Source organism: Antechinus flavipes, chromosome 3 (assembly GCF_016432865.1).
Source record: "Antechinus flavipes isolate AdamAnt ecotype Samford, QLD, Australia chromosome 3, AdamAnt_v2, whole genome shotgun sequence".
Classification (NCBI taxonomy): Eukaryota; Metazoa; Chordata; class Mammalia; order Dasyuromorphia; family Dasyuridae; genus Antechinus; species Antechinus flavipes.
Genome location: NC_067400.1, coordinates 348,060,869 through 348,078,282, shown reverse-complemented (window position 1 = coordinate 348,078,282; position 17,414 = coordinate 348,060,869). Strand labels below are relative to the sequence as shown.

Here is a 17,414-nt window from a genome sequence, read left to right as displayed (position 1 = left end):
CATAAAGCATGTTCAGAACACAGAAGGTATATTTATCTGAAAACAAGACAAGAAAGGACTTTACATTTACAGCATCCTAAGGAGATAGTCAACTCAGTCATGCTTGCCAGACGATGGTAGCCTTTGTGTTCTCTCTGTAGACAAGCACTGTGCAAATATACAAAAAGATTCATGCATTTTTATCAAACTCAAAGATACAAAGCCTCAGACCACAGAATTTTCTTACAAATTAAATTTTATTTGCATTTTGACTGAAGCACAGATTCCAGACAGATTTCTCTTCTGCACAACAGTACAATAAGCCAGTGCAAAATATGCTTTATTTCACGTACAAAAACGTGGCAGTATGATGACTGTTTACACTTTAATCTCCATCCTCTACTTTCCATGTGCTCTTTCTTTAGTCACATCTACCTAACCGGTAAAGCCACTCTGATCTAATGCTTGAATCTTCAGGGAAGAGATAGACTTCTATAGCCCTTTAGAAAAGAATCACCCAAATGGAACAAACTGAAAAGAGCTACTTATTAATAAGGAAGGAGACAGAAAAGCAAGGTAACCACATCAAATGAAAATGGGAAGAATAGAGTTAAGGGCTTAAGAAATATAAAGAAATGCAATAATTTGAAATACACATATTAGATACTACTAGTATTACAAATATTAGATAACACTTTAATGTTAAACTTAGGAAAGAAAGGAAGGGAAAACTAATCTCCTTTCTTTTATATGCCCTAAATTAAACAACCTAAAGAATTGTTTCCCCCAATCAGTGTAGTATCTAAAGACCTTTCACAATCACAGTAATATCTAGGCAAGTAGTGCTTATAAAGAAATTTCCATTTAAAAACTATTTTTACTAACAGGGCTAATGAGATACATTTTCAACTAGACTGGAAACTCTGGAGGTACAGACAAGCTGCTCTGGATAACAGGATAACTCTCCACTATCTACCTGAAATAGGGTAGTCTTCACAACTGCTTCAGACTGATTCCAGGCTTAAGGTTAATTTTTGTCTGAACTTTCCCCAAATCCCTTTGCTTTCAAGTAGTACTGAACTGAAAAATCTTCCATAAACTAGCTTATGAAACCATAAGAATTCTCTTAGAAAGAAAGCTTTCTTCATAAAGGTACATTGCTTAAACCAAGTTGGAGTAAGGCACAACCATGGAATAAGTTCTGTTTAAAGACAATGAAAGAACAGTAAGATATCTTTTGAGTACAAAAGCAATAGCTAATTAAAAGACAATAAATGGTGCTAACTAGAAGTTAAAATGGATAGAACATATGTACAGGGACATATACGTTAATACAGAGGTTAACACATTACAATCTCAAGTCCAAAATTCTTCCCTCAATTAAGTATAGATTCTTTTAAAGCCTAGTAAGGACTAGATTATATGGAATGGGAACATTTACAAAGAATCACCAGGCTTCAATCCTTATCTGTTCACATAGAGAAGAGAACATAGGGGAAAAAGCAAAAGAATTTAAATTATACTAAGGAGCCACAATAATATTAAAAGGTAAAAGCTGCAGTTCCAAGTAGGTTCTCCAGCTAAATTTGATCAAGATCTAGCCCAGTAATGTAAGAAAGAGGGAGGGACCACACCAAGGTTGACCTTTGTAAGGCTCAACCACAAAAGAGCCTCCAGCCATGTCCCTACTTTCTCCCTGAGACTCCAAGTGTGAACAGAAAAAGAAAAGAAAAATGAAAGGAAAAAGGAAAAAGGAAGAAGGAAGGAAAAGAAGGAAAGAAGGAAGGAAGAAAGGAAGGCAGGGAAGGAGGGAAGGAAGGAGGGAAGGAAGGAAGGGAAGGAAAGAGGGAAGGAAGAAAGGAAAGAAGGAAGGAAAGAAGGGAAAGAGGGAAGGAAGGAAAGAAGGAAGGGAAGGAGCGAGGGAAAGGGGAAAGGAGGGAGGGAGGAAAAAAAAGTTAGTTGGAGTTGGTTAAGTCAACACATCACTGATCGGGGGTCTTTTTCCTTGGAACAACTGTGGCTTTCCATTGTCCACCAGAGACTGGCCTAGAGGGAAAAGGGAATTGCCTAGGTTTTTGTCTGAAGCCTCAAACAGTTAAACTGTAAGCTCCTTGTGACCAGGAACTGTTTTTGTATCCCCAGTACTTAGCACAGTATCTAGCACCTGCTAGGTGCTTAATAAAATACTTATTGAAAAAAGGTATATCCTCTTATTTTTCCTGCCCCAAGCCATGGCACCATCCTCTCCTCCTACTTATATTGAAATGTAGACCTTTAGAACCACAGAATAATAAAAAGAGTAGAAGGGAACTTTCAAAGTCATTTCATACAATCTCATTTTCCCTACACTGAAACTGAGACTAACCAGATCATTCATTTAGTAACATAAACTATGCTAGAAACCTAAGCTTTCAGTTGACTTAGTGACAATCTGCCCTTGTCACTCCAGGTTGAATAAAGGCAGGGTGACCTGTCCTTATATGGCATTTAAAATGCACATTACATAGGAGAGAGGCAATTTTGATTTTAGCCCTTCTCCCATTAACACAGTTACAGTTTCTCAGATAATCTCACTTGTAGCACAACCTGGAGGAGATAGGGGGCATTTGGCCCACAGGCTAATCATTTGGTCTAGCCCTACCAAGACAACCACAATTCCAGCCATCACATTAGGGATGAGTTAATTATTTGACAAAATATAGCAGGCTAATTTTTAAGTTGATAATTTTGTATCAATGATGTTACAAATATCCATATGGCTTTTGGCAGAAAAAAGGTTCCTTATCCCATCCTAGAATTTGTTCTAGGGATCCTCTATTCTTGCAGATAAAAAAGTAGAACTTGGACATTGCCAGTCCAAGCCTTAATATTCAGAAATTTCCACAGCCTTTAATCAAATCCCTCTTCCTCCCAGGAAGCCAAAACAAAACAAAAATCAAAGAGAAGAGAGTACCAAAGACTTTAAAATATTTATAACCCAATCACATTATACAGAGGTATATTTTTACTTTCTATAATAGGATGAGAACAAAAGTAGGCTCTAGGTGGTCCACCTGACAGACAGTACTAAGAATCTTAGGAAAAACCACAACCTTTCTGTGGTTCTAAGTTTATTCATGTGGGACAAATATAGGGACGGGACTTCTCAAGATTTTAGCAATATAGTGAGGAAAATCATTGGTATAGATCTCTGTAACTTACAGAGCTGAAGAGTTTCTTAGGGCTGAGAATTTAAGTGACTTATCTGGGGCCATAATATGGGGAGGGGGGGAGAGGTCTTGAATCCAAGTCTTTCTCCCAGGCCAGCTCTCTGTCCATTACACCATTACTGCTTCTCCCTCATTTTGCAAAATCTGCTCTAATTAATTTGTGGTAGGGAAAGATCTAGGGCGTACACATGGCTTTCCCTGAACTCTGAGCAAAATATCAATAGATAACACCTGTAAGTATGTCCACATATATGCGAGTATATCCATATATAATAAGTACATATCCTATATGTGTGTATATATACACTACTGCTTGTCAAAGTAAAATATTATTGAGAAAGAACAGCAGTTGATTTATGCTGTTTTACTCTTGTTAAAAATTTAAGTTCCCCCAAAAGAAAAGATTAATTATAGTATAACTACTTCCCAAAGTCCTAAATGCAATCCCCTTATTCCCCCCTCCCCCCAAAAAAATAACCTAGAAATTCAGATTTAGGTGGCCTTGAGCAATCTTCAGTTCAAATGAAGGCATTAGCAGCTACAAATAGAATGGTTCTCTGGGCCCCAGCCCTATGATTGATCCCCTAAATGTCCTCTGGGGATTTACTGGTAGTATATCCCTTCTTCAAAGGCTTGTAGAAATCCTGAAGACTACAATAAAACTCTCTAAATTCACACCTTAAGCCACTAGAAAACATTTGAACTAATCTAGTCCATTTATCAGAGATCAGTCACAGGTAGATCTGGTCATTTGCCCAGGTCAAAAAATTTGGAAACTCAACAATTCCTGTGGGAGTTGGGGGTGGGTGCTTTCTCACAAAATATTCTGCCCTGAGTAAACACAGATGTATAGACCTCTACCATTTGCTAACCAAGGACACTCAAGAAAGCACTCTAAACAAATAGCAAGACAAGATATATCTGGTTCAAATGCTACTTACGGAATTTCCAGTTGGGTAATTTTGGGCCAATCACTCAATCTAAGAATTTGATTTTCACATAAATTTTCCCATATTAAAATGGGTTCCAACTCATCAAATTATTATAAGGACCAAATAAGAACACTTATCAAGCAGTGACATTCCTAGAGCTAGGATATTTGTAGTACAGAAACACAGACAAGAAAGCAAGAAGCTTGAGCTCAAATGACTTGCTAATAAATTTTTTTTCCCCAAAGTAAAAAGTATTCTTAATCAGTGATTTTTTTCCTCTACTGGGCAGAGGTATAAAAATAATTAGTACTGACAGATCACAGATCCTAAGTGATCCCTTCAAGTGAGCAAGTACAATGAGTACTGGATCCTCTATGCTAAGAATTTAAATCCAGAATGGTAATTCAGAATGCTAACCCATTTCCATACCTCTTTGAGGTACAAGATAGGGAACAAACTGGCAAGAATTTTTCACAGCCATTATACTCCATTTTTGTAATGCATATATCAAATATATACAACATCCTAAAATAGTGAATGGAGCAGTCTCAAAAAAATTATTTTCCTCACAAATATGACTCCATTATTTTATTATTGTTTTATCCACTTTTGAAAGCTTGTTCTATGATAATAGTATTCGGGAATTCAAAGAACTAGCTGATCTAGTTAACAGTAACCCAGAGGCCAGTCTTCTTGGAAAAAATCAGGCCTGAGGAATATAAACACTCTTCACTAGGTATGTATGCATTTATATTAACACAATACTATCCAATGCTACTAACGTCCAAATCCCATCTAATGCCCAAATAATGAGAAGTTTTGTGAAAGGCAAATAGGAGGGCTTGTTAATTTTTTTATATCATGAGGTATTTTATTCTGTTTTTTAATTAACTGATTTTTTTTTTTTAGGACCATGCTAATTTAATGACCAGGCAGCAAAAATAACTTTCCCCCCAAAACTTTCATATTAGCCAAATCTTAATGGTTAAAGTTAAGGTTACTTAGGGCTTTAGCCCCAAAATATAGAGAAAGAGACATGTGTATATATAGACATTCTATATATTTAACCAGGGAAAGAAGACATGATGATACATTATTGCTGAGACATTCATCTATCTGTCTCTTACTTTGCATTCCCTGTATGCTTTTGTTTCTATAACCTGGGGGCTATTTTCCTCTGCACTACTGACTACGTCAATAGAAGGAGGAAAAAAAAAACCAACTTTTTTTTCCCACTTTTTTGGCAACCCTAACTTGTTAATGATTTTCTGACATTTAGTCATTCAGGCCCTTCCCTGAAGCAACCCTTGACTTGGGAGATTTGTGAGCAGAATGGGTGAAAGCTCACAGCAAGTAAATAACTCTCCACCAGCACCCTGGAGGCAGAATAAGGAAGGGGTCACCAAAGGGAACAAGTTTTCTGCAGTGAGGGTGGGGGTTTCCAATCCAGCCCACCCACTTACTCTTGACCTCCCCAAAGTTCCTCAAAGAGTCAAGTCACTTTGCTATTAAAAGTGAGAGCCCTGAAAAAAATTCTGAAGGGAAGAATGGAATCCTCTTTTATAGTTATATTTTCTTTTATAATTAAATTTTATTATTGTTGTTCTACCGACTTAAAGGCAAAGGTGAGTGTGGGATTTCCATGCTGACAACCCTTTATTTCTCCTCAAGAAAGTGTCTTGTTAAACTCCTCAAGAGTAGAAACTTATTTCATTCTTTGTATTTGCATCCTTACTAAACCCTAGCATAACAGGTAGTTAATAAATGCTGAATGACTGATGGTCCACTCAAAAGAGCCACCGGCCAGAATTCAAAAGATTGGAGTTCTAATTCCAGTTTTGCCACAAAGTGCATAACCTTAAACAATTCATCTGTTTCAGATTTTCTAATTGTCAAATGGGAATAAAGTTGCCCTGGGTCTACTTCACATCATCTTAGTGATGATCAAATCAACTAACAATTTGAAAAACTCACTAAAACATTTTAAAAGCACCACAAGACAATATATGCTATTCAGATGGGCTAAGGAAGGAGAAAGGCTTCATCGGGCACAATCAGTAGATACTGCCGACTTTATAAGTCATGAAGTAGGTACTGCCGACTTTATAAGTCATGAAGTACATGGAGTGGAAAAATAATTTAAATGAGAGAAAAGAGAAAAAACTCTAAATGAACAAAAAACAAGTAACATCTTAGGCCACCAGCACAACATATCCTGTGTTTCACTTAAAGCATTCCAAGGGCTTTCATCCCCTTTACAACCAGATAGTTTAAGGCTCCCACACAATCGGTTTTACTGGATTAAGGAACCATTCACAAACAATAGTCTAATCCAATTTCACTTGGCCAAACTCATTCAAATTGTGAACCATTGCAGATCTAAGAGCTAGAATTTTTGAAGTGAACATAAGCCTCACACTACTTCATTGAGGTTCTAAGAATTATAAGGGACATTAAAGTATCATCTAATCTCTTCCATATCTTCAATCAGGACTGCTTTAAATTTTCTGCTACAGATGAAATAAACCAAACCTATGACATGTAATAAGTAGGAAAAAAAAAATCTTATCAAAGCTAGTGGAATCAATAATATTCACAAAGGTCAATCAATCCCCAGTTAAATTTTATATGTAAACCTGAAAACTCAAGTACCATGATTGTCAAAACTGTTTCAGGGTTAACTAAAAATTCAGGGGCTTTTTCTTTCCCAGCTATCACCAATCTCACAAATGCTTAAAAGAAAAGATAAATATAAAAGCAAACCAAACTACAGTGGCTGAGCCCCATTTCAATTATCCTTTGTGAAAGTCAACATTCAATTTCTTTAGCTATGAAATCCTTTAAAAAAATGATCCAATCTCACCCCTGGGGCTCTCAAGTCTTCAGAAAGAGCATTTATCTGCGTAAGAGATAATACACACAATGTGGGGTATTTTAAAAAGATATGACTGCAACAAAGCATGTTCTGGGAGAGTAATACCATGCTTTAAAAATGTATAAAATTATTTTGAAACATTGATAGCAAAAGAAGGAGGAACAGAGGCAGAATAACAACACAAACATCAAATACATCATTAAATCCCAAAGGAAAAGAAAGATGGAGTTATTCCTCCTTCTTTCCAAGTGGAAGGAAAAGTATTTCTAGAAATCTCAGGAAGGACTCAGCAGGACAAGTCACCAATATCCATCATTTGAGTCATTCTATCCACAGATCCACTTAGCCAATGAGAAGGTACTGATATGAAATAGAAGTCAGGGAAAAAGGGAAGTCAAGGAATCCAAAAAAAAAAAAAAAAAAAAAAATTAAACCCAGCCTCTTCCCCAGGACAAGTTTCAGAAAGGAAAAAAAATGAGTGCTGTTGTTTTTTTTGTTGTTTTTTTTTTTTTTTTCACTCTAGAATGACAAAGCCAATAAGCAAGGATGAGAAAATTGAAGATCTTGGAAGGCTTGAGGACAGAGGAGTGAGGGAGGGGACAGGAGCACATTTTCTGGACAGGGTCCTTCTGTCTCAGCCAAGCTGTCGTCATCATCACTGTTTTCTGTACTTGTGGTGATCCCCTTTGAGCTTTCGGTTTTTTTGTTTTGTTTTGTTTTTCCAAACAAGTCTGTATTTTGCAGCTGGGGTAATGTCTACGTTGAAGGGGAAAAGGAGAAAAAAAAGGTGCCTTGGAATCTGATGTGGTTAAGGATCCTGGCATTCAGAGTCCGCATTTCAAGATGATGTGGTAGCCATCATTGCTTTCAGCTACAATAGAGAAACATGGATTTTTTTTCAAGAAAGAGGGCCAAAGAATTATTTAACACGTTGAAAAACATAGCATCCTGCTATGAAATTATAATCAAAGCTTGACTTCAAAGCAGAGATATGTTACTTCTCTACCCTCTCCTTTCAACCCATACTTTTTCTTTGCATAAAGAATATCATCTATAATATCAGACTTCTTCAATGTGTTGGTTAGTTTTACAAAACTTTTTTTCCCTTCTTTGTCACAAGAAATTGCTCTCTAATGGAAGGAATAGAGAGGAGGATGTACTGGGAAATCTAAGTGCCATAAAAACAAAAGAAATTGATAATTTTGGGAATCAAAGATTTTTAAATCAAAATTCTCAATCAAAATCCAATCAAAATTCTGAGAATCAAAGATTCTCAGTTGATTTATAAAAGCTAAATATCCTAAATTAATCTTGTTTTTTAAAAATGGCAGGCATATCCTTCTGCTATATAAAGAGTTGCCAAACTGGTTGATACTTAGTCCGTGCATTTCTTAATAACCAAGAAGTTTTCCCCTTTGGTCTGCTATATTACAGTTCATCAATAGTAAGCCCCAAAATATATTCAACTTGAAAATAAGCTGAGAAGCTTAGATAGCATACACAAATCAGAATAAGGGCATGAGAAGATATTAACAACTGAAACTATAGACTATTCCATCATTTATTGGGTCACCACATTCTGCTAAGGTCTGGGTCAAGGGAATAAATCTATTATATGGGCTCCCTGAGCAAAATTCTAAAAAGGTATTTCCTCCTAGCCTACCACTCCCAAGAAAAATCCTTTTCTCAAGTTCCTCATACCAGCCCTTTAGGTATCATTTACAAAATATGGGGTAGAATTGGCAAGTTGGCTAAACATATATTTTTATTTGCTGGAACTTTTTTTATTTAATTAGTTTTGCCAAGCCATAGTAAATAACAAGGATTTGAAGGAGTCTCCTAAAAGTGTTTCCAATGATGTCTCCCAGGATCATCTCAGGGATATTTGCTGAGCTTCTGAAGCCATCACTGTAATGTCCCTCCCTTTCAGTCATTAAAGACAAAATAGTTTGACTTTAGTCAGAATAAGAGAACTGGCGGTTGTTCAGAATCAAATCACTGAAAATACAAGGTATGTATTTCCAAGTTGTTTTAATTAACCTTACCTAAAAAAGGATCTTGGCAGGCCAAAAAACACGGAGTGCTCTTAGCACCCAAAAATTTGTTTCAGAAGCCAAACAACAAAGCTATGACTTTTCTCGGGCCAATGTCATCGGTTACAAAAATTAATCCCGTGATTGGAAGCTTCAGGTCACTTATGAAATCCATCATTTGAAAACCATGTGTGCAGGCTAATACTTTGAATGGTTGTTTCCTGTTCTCTCAACTTTTATTTAAAGGAACTATTTCATATATTTCTACCTGTATCTACCTGTTTTCAAGCTTGGAAAGACTATTTGATATCCAAGGAACAATACAGAGCTCTTTTCATAAGCCTCCTCTTTCAAATTTCAGAAATTACATTTAGGTCAACACAATTTCACTCATCTAAATTTCCCTTCTTGGTAGTATGTTTCAGGACAAACCCACTGACACCATGTGTCTCCCCCATCACACACACACACACACACACACACACACAAGATCTCTCATGAGAGGGAGCCTCAGACCTGGGTAGACTTCACTCTTTGCTCCCTATTTCAATCTGCCCTCACAATTTCTTGTGATCATTACACTGCAATCAAAAGCACTTTTTTTTAAATGTAAAAGAAATCATACCTTTTAATGTGCTGATAACAAAACAAGATTCATCTTGGAAATTCTGCACCATCTGAAAAACACACAAAAAAATGGACCTTCCATCAGCAACCTAGACATGTAGGACAAAATCCATTCTGTAGCACAAAATTTTGTGTTACACTGGATTGCACAAAAATTTTAATTATCTGTAGGTAACTGGACAAATCAAGATTCCCCAGAGGGGAGCACATAAATGATAACAGAAATCTCCATGATTATATTTTGAGGAGACAGACGGATAGTCAGAGTCCTGGACTTGGAATCAGAAAGAACTGAGTTCAAATTCTACCCCAATAGTAGCTGTGTGAATAACATTTAAATCTCTGTGATCCTCAGTTTCCTCATCTGCAAAAGGGGATAATAATAGCAACTACCTCCTAAGGTTGTTATGAGAATTAAATAGGATAACATTTTTACAGATTACAGTTTTTTACAAATATTCAAGTGCTCTATGATGTCTAAACACATGCACACATGTGCTCCCCTTCTCTCTCCCCACAGAGTTTACTGCATAGAGGACAATTCTAATGATTTTTTTCCACTAAGGAGTGCAAGAAAAAACTAATGGCAAGCCTACACCCAGGGGGAGAAAATGCTGAAACAAAAAAAAATATGGCCACTTTATTTTATTTTTTGTTTTGTTTTTTAAGTAATAGCTTTTTAAAAATTATTATCAAAACACATGGAAAGATAGTTTTCAACATTCAATATTGCAAAACCTTGAGTTCCAAGTTTTTCTCCCTCCCTTCCTCTCATCTTCTCCCTTATATGTTAAACATATATTATAGCCATTTTAAAATATTCTCTGGTGCTTCAATTTAAGGGCCACCGATGTGTCCAATGAAAGAATTCCCAAACATTCCCCTGCCTGTGTTTTGCTATCAGAGTGACTTTAATTCATTAGGCCTTGGCAGGTTCCAGTGATGCCATTTAAGTCAACCTAGGCTAGATGGAAAGAAATGAGCTCAGGGCTTTGTTACGGACCTTCTTCATCTCTAGGTTCTCCAAAGGTGGCATATGTATAGCTGAGGAAAAAAGCAGAACTGCATAGGGTCATGGAATAATTAACAATGAAAGAGAACATTTAAGCTCCCACACTCTCTGTTGGGAACAACCTCACTCCACCCAACTCAGCAAATACTCTTGCATCAATCAATCCTTTCCTAAAATCCTATCCCCATCCCTTCTTCATCTCCTTCGGGTCTTCTTCCAAAATATGGCTAATGCTCTGCTATGCAACCCTTAGCCAACTCCTTAGCTTATTTTTGCTATCTAATACAACCCACTTATATACCAAACAGTTCCAGTTCTTCTCTTTCACACAATGTGATATTCACCCATTTATTAAAATAACAAAATATCATGCATTAATTATATGCAATGCATTTTGCCAACTGCTGTCAAATAAAAATAACTAAGATCCAATCCTGTTGTCAAGGAATTTACAATGTCATTTTTTTGATGGGGGAAGGGAGAGTGCAATGAATTTAGTGGTATGGACAACTCTACATAGATTTGGCTTTAACTTAGAATTTAGGAAGGCATTTAGGGGGAAAGTCAAGTGCTGCAGGCAATTCTGTAATAATATAAGCTGCAGAGAAAGCTCTGATCTTCACTGGTAAAGAGAATTTCCTAATCTAAGATTTCCCTATCTCAAAGATGTAATGGGATCTGTAGCTATACCTGAATGAGAGAAATATAAAAATTGTGATCTCTAAGGAGCAAGATGTAGAACCTAGAGAGGATATGAAAAGAGGTTAAGCCCTCTGTTAAGAAGCCTTGGGATCTAGGAAAGAATTGTGATGTTTCTGGATCTGAAATCTCATCCAACTTACTGTCTTTCATCTTAGCCTTTTTCTATTCTTTTCTTACCCAAAAGGAGTGAACTGGATAATCAAGGAGCACATTTGGGAATAGAAATTATCCTTAAATTCAATAATCTTACAATCTGATAGTATAGTTGATAACTGTATATCAGCTAACAAAAGGAGGGAGAGGGTATATATGGCAGATACCAGTGCACAGGAAAGAGACAACATGCATCATTTATTCTAATGGACTAAGGATCTGAATGTTGATTCCACACTTGGTTATTATGCAAGTTCACAATCTTTCTCCAAGCCTCACTGGCCAATCTTTAAAATGACAAAATGACATTCTGCTTTAAATCTATAACTAACTTTTTTTAAAAGGTCACAAAACTCTCTGAATAAAAATTCAACAACAAAAGAATGTGAATATGATCATTTGGGTTTGATCATTCCCTAGCATCTCCTCCCCAACCTCCCCCCCTCTCCCCACACACACACATATACCCACTTCAAGTGCTTAATGAAGCATGAAGTATGTTTATATTGTTCCTCTTGTTTGCTCCATCTATTACTCTGGCTGTCCTGCTGCTTGGCCATGAAAGCCCCCAAATAAAGCCATATACATTGTTAATCAGTAACTTAAGTATTGCATTTAGTCTCCTTATTCCCAAAGAAGTCAAGGCAATTCCTCACCAGGGCTGCCTCAAAGCATTTTGAGATGATTAGAGTTGAAACTTTCTAATTTAATCAGGGCAAAAAGGCAAGAAGCCTTTGCAGAATAAGCACTGCCTGCTTAAATCCAGGCCACATTTGAACTCTGCTTTGTTTCACTTGCTTTAACCAGCTGGGTCTTTGAACAAGATGTTATTCAATGAATTTCCTTACAGGACTGTGGCCCGCAAAATTGCAGGGTCTGGGTACTAGAGTTTTTTTTTTTTTTTTTTTTTTTTTTTGTTTGTTTGTTTTTTTGGTTTTGGTCTTAATAAACAGTGATTTGTTTTTAAAAGCCAAATAATAGGGTTCCTTCTTTTGGACTTCTTTGTCTCAAGATCCTGGGAAACTTTCTTATTCTTGTGCTGCCAAGAGCTTTGGAAGAACACAGCTATTACTTCAATTACCCAACCTGCGGCCTTCTTCTTCTTCTTTTTGCCCCAAGGAGTCAGCACCAAATACAGAAACTAGCTTGCTAAATGATTCTATGGAGAAAATGTTACATGTGGATCCAAAAAGACTTGTACTTGAATCCCATCTTAGACACTTCTACTTGTATAACTCTCTAAATGTGTCTCAGTTTCAGTTTCCTCAACTGTAAAATGGGGATAAAAGCAGCATACAAATGTAAATAATATAAGATATCAAGGTTTCTGTAACAGCAAAACATATAAATTCTTGATTATAAGCTTCTTCTGCTATATACAGAAGGACAAATAGACAGATGCTGTAGATATACATGCTGGCCAAGAGAGCCTTTGTATTTAAATTTTCATGTGGGTAATAATGAAATACCATAATAAACATTGATTTACAGCAGCACTTTCCTCAAAGAAAAAAAATTTTTAGTGAAAATAGTGCAAATTTTATTATTTTCATATTGTAGATAAGGAATCTGAGGATCAGAAAGTAAGGCTTGGCCAGGGTAACAGAGCCTAACAAATATTGGAGGTGGGAATCAAAACCATTCTCCTGACTCCAGGACTAGTGTTTTTGTTATTATGTAGCATTGCCTCTATCCTGAACTATCTATCTTAATCCTGGTTGTTAGTGGTTTAACCTATAGGATTGTTAAAAGGACCATGTCATTTTTAGTGCATCATCTTCTTCTCAGCAGACCAAAAATACTTACCCTTCAAGATTCAGTCTTCCCAATGAAACTTGCACTGACAGACCCCCTATAGTAAGAGAGTGATCTCTTCTTTTTCTAAACTTGGATAGATAGCACTTAATGGCCAGACCATTCATTTCCACCTTTTGTCTTATTTTATAAGTAGTATTATAGTATTATTATACAACTTTTACTGTAAATTGAATTTTTCCTCTCTCTCTCTCTCTCTCTCTCTCTCTCTCTCCCTGAGGCAATTAGGCTTTGGCCAGGGCTAGGAAGTGTTAAGTGTCTGAGGCCACATTTGAACTCAGGTCCTCCTGACTTCAGGGCTGGTGATCTTTCTACTCCACCAACCAGCTGCCCCAAATGGGATTTTTCTCAAAGGAGAAGTGTGGTATAATAGAAAGGGAAGTGGCCTGACATTTAGGATTTCTTGACTTTCCCTTAGTAGCCATATGGATATGTTTAAGTCATTTAAGATTTCATGCCCTGCCTACTTCACAAATCATTGGTCTTAAAGGAAAGGATTGTGAGGTGATGGGGTGCTAAAAATCCTATGTGAAATGGAAATGAGTCTTCCATCTTCAAGTTTCTTCCTAAACAAGGCCATATCTCTGAAAGATCACTCTATATTGAAATTATAACTCCTATCATGTCTAAAAAGAAAAAAGCTAGCTATAGCCTATCTATACCCTGCATTTTCCTCCCCCCAATCTTTACTTCAGGCAACTTTGTCCAGGATCTCACCACAGTCCAAAAGGTCACCCCAACTTAAGAGGAATAAAGGTCAGGCAGCTGCTGAACTCTGATACTTGGTGTCAGATGGTCCTTACCTCATTGCTCACCACTACATGGATTCCTGTTGGTCCCTGTCTGTAGACTCTGTTAATATGCTGAGGGGAAATGCTATAAAGGTTTGCAATCTTCTCAATTAACTCCAAAGTGGTCAGTTCTTCCAAAAAGATAGCATGGTACACTGTAGAGAGAAAAAACAAGAAAATACTTTTAGCTAGCTCTTTTGAAAAGGTTGTTCTCAAAGGAATAAACTACTTGTAACTAATTACCTAAGTGAGCAGAAGTCTATACAGATCCATGGAAAAATAATATCTCGCTTTTCTGTTTTAAAGAATGGACACTTAGCAAAAGCAAGTGAAACATTTATACAATAAAAACAACACCAAAAATGTTTTTAAAGTCTTAAGAACATCAAGCAATGTAATAATCAATCACAGTTTCAGGGGACTAATGCCAAAAACAAGTTCCTCATCTCCTTACTGAGAGAGGCTGGGCTTCAAGCTGCAGAAAGAGGTATACGTTTTCAGCCATGACAAATGTATGGGTTTGTTTTGTCAGATCATGATTATTCATTACAAAGCCTCTGTTTTTCTTTTTTCAATGGAGGGAGGGGTGAAGAGGAAAAGAAAGAGTATTGTCAAAAAATGAAAAATAATAAGTCAATGAAGCATTTAAAAGAGAATCCACATAAGATTAGAAGTAAATTCAGACAGAAAGAAACACAAACAAGATAGCTTTGAAATAAACAGGGTGACTTTATATATTTTATATATGAATCTCTACTATGTATAACTATCTTACATACGATAGTTATACATAATAGAGATTCATAGTTCTATATACAATCTTTTTTTTTTCTGCTCTACTTTGCTCATGGAGAGGGTGATAAGTGCAAAATAATAAAAAAAAAAATTTAAAGAATGTTTCCTGACAAAAACATAAACCACATCATCACATACTCCCAAAGGATGGTCCTTCAAATGACTTATTAGAGTAGAATATGGTTATAATGAGTACATTATTAGCTATAATACATGAAAGAGAGTCACTGTACCTCCTTTATTGCAAATTAGCAAGATAATCCATTAGGAATAAGGGAGAAGACATTATTACTTTTCCCACCGTGCTTCTAGATCATTTTATATTGTTTCACTTAATGGATAATTTGTATGTTGGGGGGGCAGGAGGAGAGTCAAAGCAATCATAAGACAAATGATGTTTAATGACCAAACAAAAGTACTGGAAAGAGTTCAGTTTACCTGTTCCTTTCTTATACTCCTCCCCCACAATGCAAACAACACCCAAGCAGGCACTTTAGGTTATAAAGAATAAGAACTGCATGGTTTATTACAACAGCTGGATTCTAATTAAAAAAGCATTTACTCTGGGTCATTCAAGGAGATGTGAAGTTGCTTGGTTATACTGAGTCCTTCTTTAATGAATAACTTGAGTCAGGAAGAACCTATTTCAAATCCTCGACCATTTAATAGCTGTGTATGTGACTCTAAGCAAGTCACTTAACCATTCTCAGCCACAGTTTCCCTCATACAGACATTCTCTCATAGGACTGCTTGTGACAGTCAAATGAAATAATATATGTGAAGGGTTTTGCAATTTAAAAGCACTATAGAAATGTTAGCTAACATAGTAATAATCGGCATTGATACTATCTCTCTCATCATTTTTATTGTTACCAAAAAAATTATGTTAAAAGAGGGATTTCTTATACAGAGGCAAAAAGTAGGTATGATACATATTAAAAAAGAGAACATCAATAAAACATTTTTAAATGCAAAAAAAAAAAATAGACAAAGCATTCTAAAAAAAGGCATTTCTCAGGTAAGAATTTTTCTTTGGCCATTCATTAACAGGATAGGCAATTACTCTTTTTATGGAGACTAAATTTCCCTATTTCACTCAATCCCATTGTTGACTGACAGGGAAGCTTTGTTTTCAATCTGGTCTAGTTCCCTTCTCTTTATGTAACCTGGGAGCCCTCTTTTCCCAAGGACTCACTATATTGTTGTCAAAATTAGTGCAGATCTTCAACTGGCTTTAACCCTGCTATTGTTGAAAGCTTCCAGATTCCATAGATCCACTAGCCTTAGTAGCAGAGACTATAGACAGAAACCATCCTACCCTACATATTCTCTCTTCTATTACATATAGAAAATTCTTTCCAGCTCCATTTAAAAAATTCTAACAAATGAAATGAGAATTTAAAAAGGTTATTGGGGTTTAAAAAATACTTTGAGTATAGAGTACATGAAAATTTTGACAACAAACATTTGTGAATGTTTGTTGCTCTGAAGGTATAGATGTGAAAGGCCAGTCAACCTCTAGGACTCTAGAAATAGTTATATTACATTAACTGGCTAAGGGCTATAAAGTTACTTGAATGTCAACCATATTATTTCAACAAGGAAGGCACATACTCTGGAGCAAACAACTGGCTTTCCAATATTTAACTACTCTTCAAACTGTAGTAATCTAGGGCTTCTGATCTACATCTGGCTTAGCTGCAAGGTTCCTGTATTTATTAGGACTACCTGTCTTTACTCAATTTGCCAATGAGATTGGAAGAAAAAGAAAATCTGTTTTCTTGATATCTTACTCAACACCAATGACTATAAGAGCTCAAAGAAGTCTATCAAGTAAAAATCTTGGGACAAAAAATGTATAAGAGCCTTAAAGCCAGGTTCATATGATTGCCTTATGGTTGAAGTCATGTGATAAGATGTCCTTTGGCACATTTCAGAAATCCGCCCTTCCTTTAACTTCATAAATGTGTTCCAAGAAGAGTATGTTTTAATCTGAATTCCACTTTATGAAAAATGGAGACATATAAACATTCCAGTGTACTTCTTTAATGATTAACAGTCATATTTCTGTCCTTTTTTCTTAAATCCAATTGTAAGTTCCAAGCCAAAGGCAAATAAATAACTCATCATTTATGGGGTGCAAAAATAGGGTCCCTAACTGGAAAGAGCCACTTTGGGGATTCTATTGATTGGAAAAAAGGAGCTAAGTATTACAATTGCTAATACTTTAAAAAAAATCAAATCATTGTGATTTATGTGTTCCTAAGATCCCCTTACAAATCTACAACTAATCTCCCTTTACCTTTGCCACTATTTTAGTGGGAAGAAAAAATGAAACTCACTTAAAATGAATCAATAAAAGGTAAGTCCGTAGATTTTTGTCAGATTTTTTGTTTCCAGGAAAATAGCAATTAAGAATAATTTTTTTCATGAGTTTTTTATAAGCTTCTTCATTCATTAGAACATAGTAATGGACCACAAATTCTTCATA

General features: G+C 36.0%; 1 protein-coding gene across 1 annotated transcript in view; it reads right to left on the bottom strand.

Annotated features, from left to right (window-relative positions):
* Positions 1-217: 217 nt before the first annotated feature.
* Positions 218-17,414, bottom strand: part of TFCP2L1 (transcription factor CP2 like 1) — a 56,345-nt gene continuing 39,148 nt past the window's right edge. Inside the window, exons 13-15 of the mRNA XM_051985723.1 lie at positions 14,141-14,283; positions 9,654-9,705; positions 218-7,866 (exon numbers count right to left, since the gene is read on the bottom strand). Coding sequence (XP_051841683.1) covers positions 7,820-7,866; positions 9,654-9,705; positions 14,141-14,283 — 242 coding nt within the window. The 3' untranslated portion in view covers positions 218-7,819. The remainder of the gene's footprint in view (positions 7,867-9,653; positions 9,706-14,140; positions 14,284-17,414) is intronic.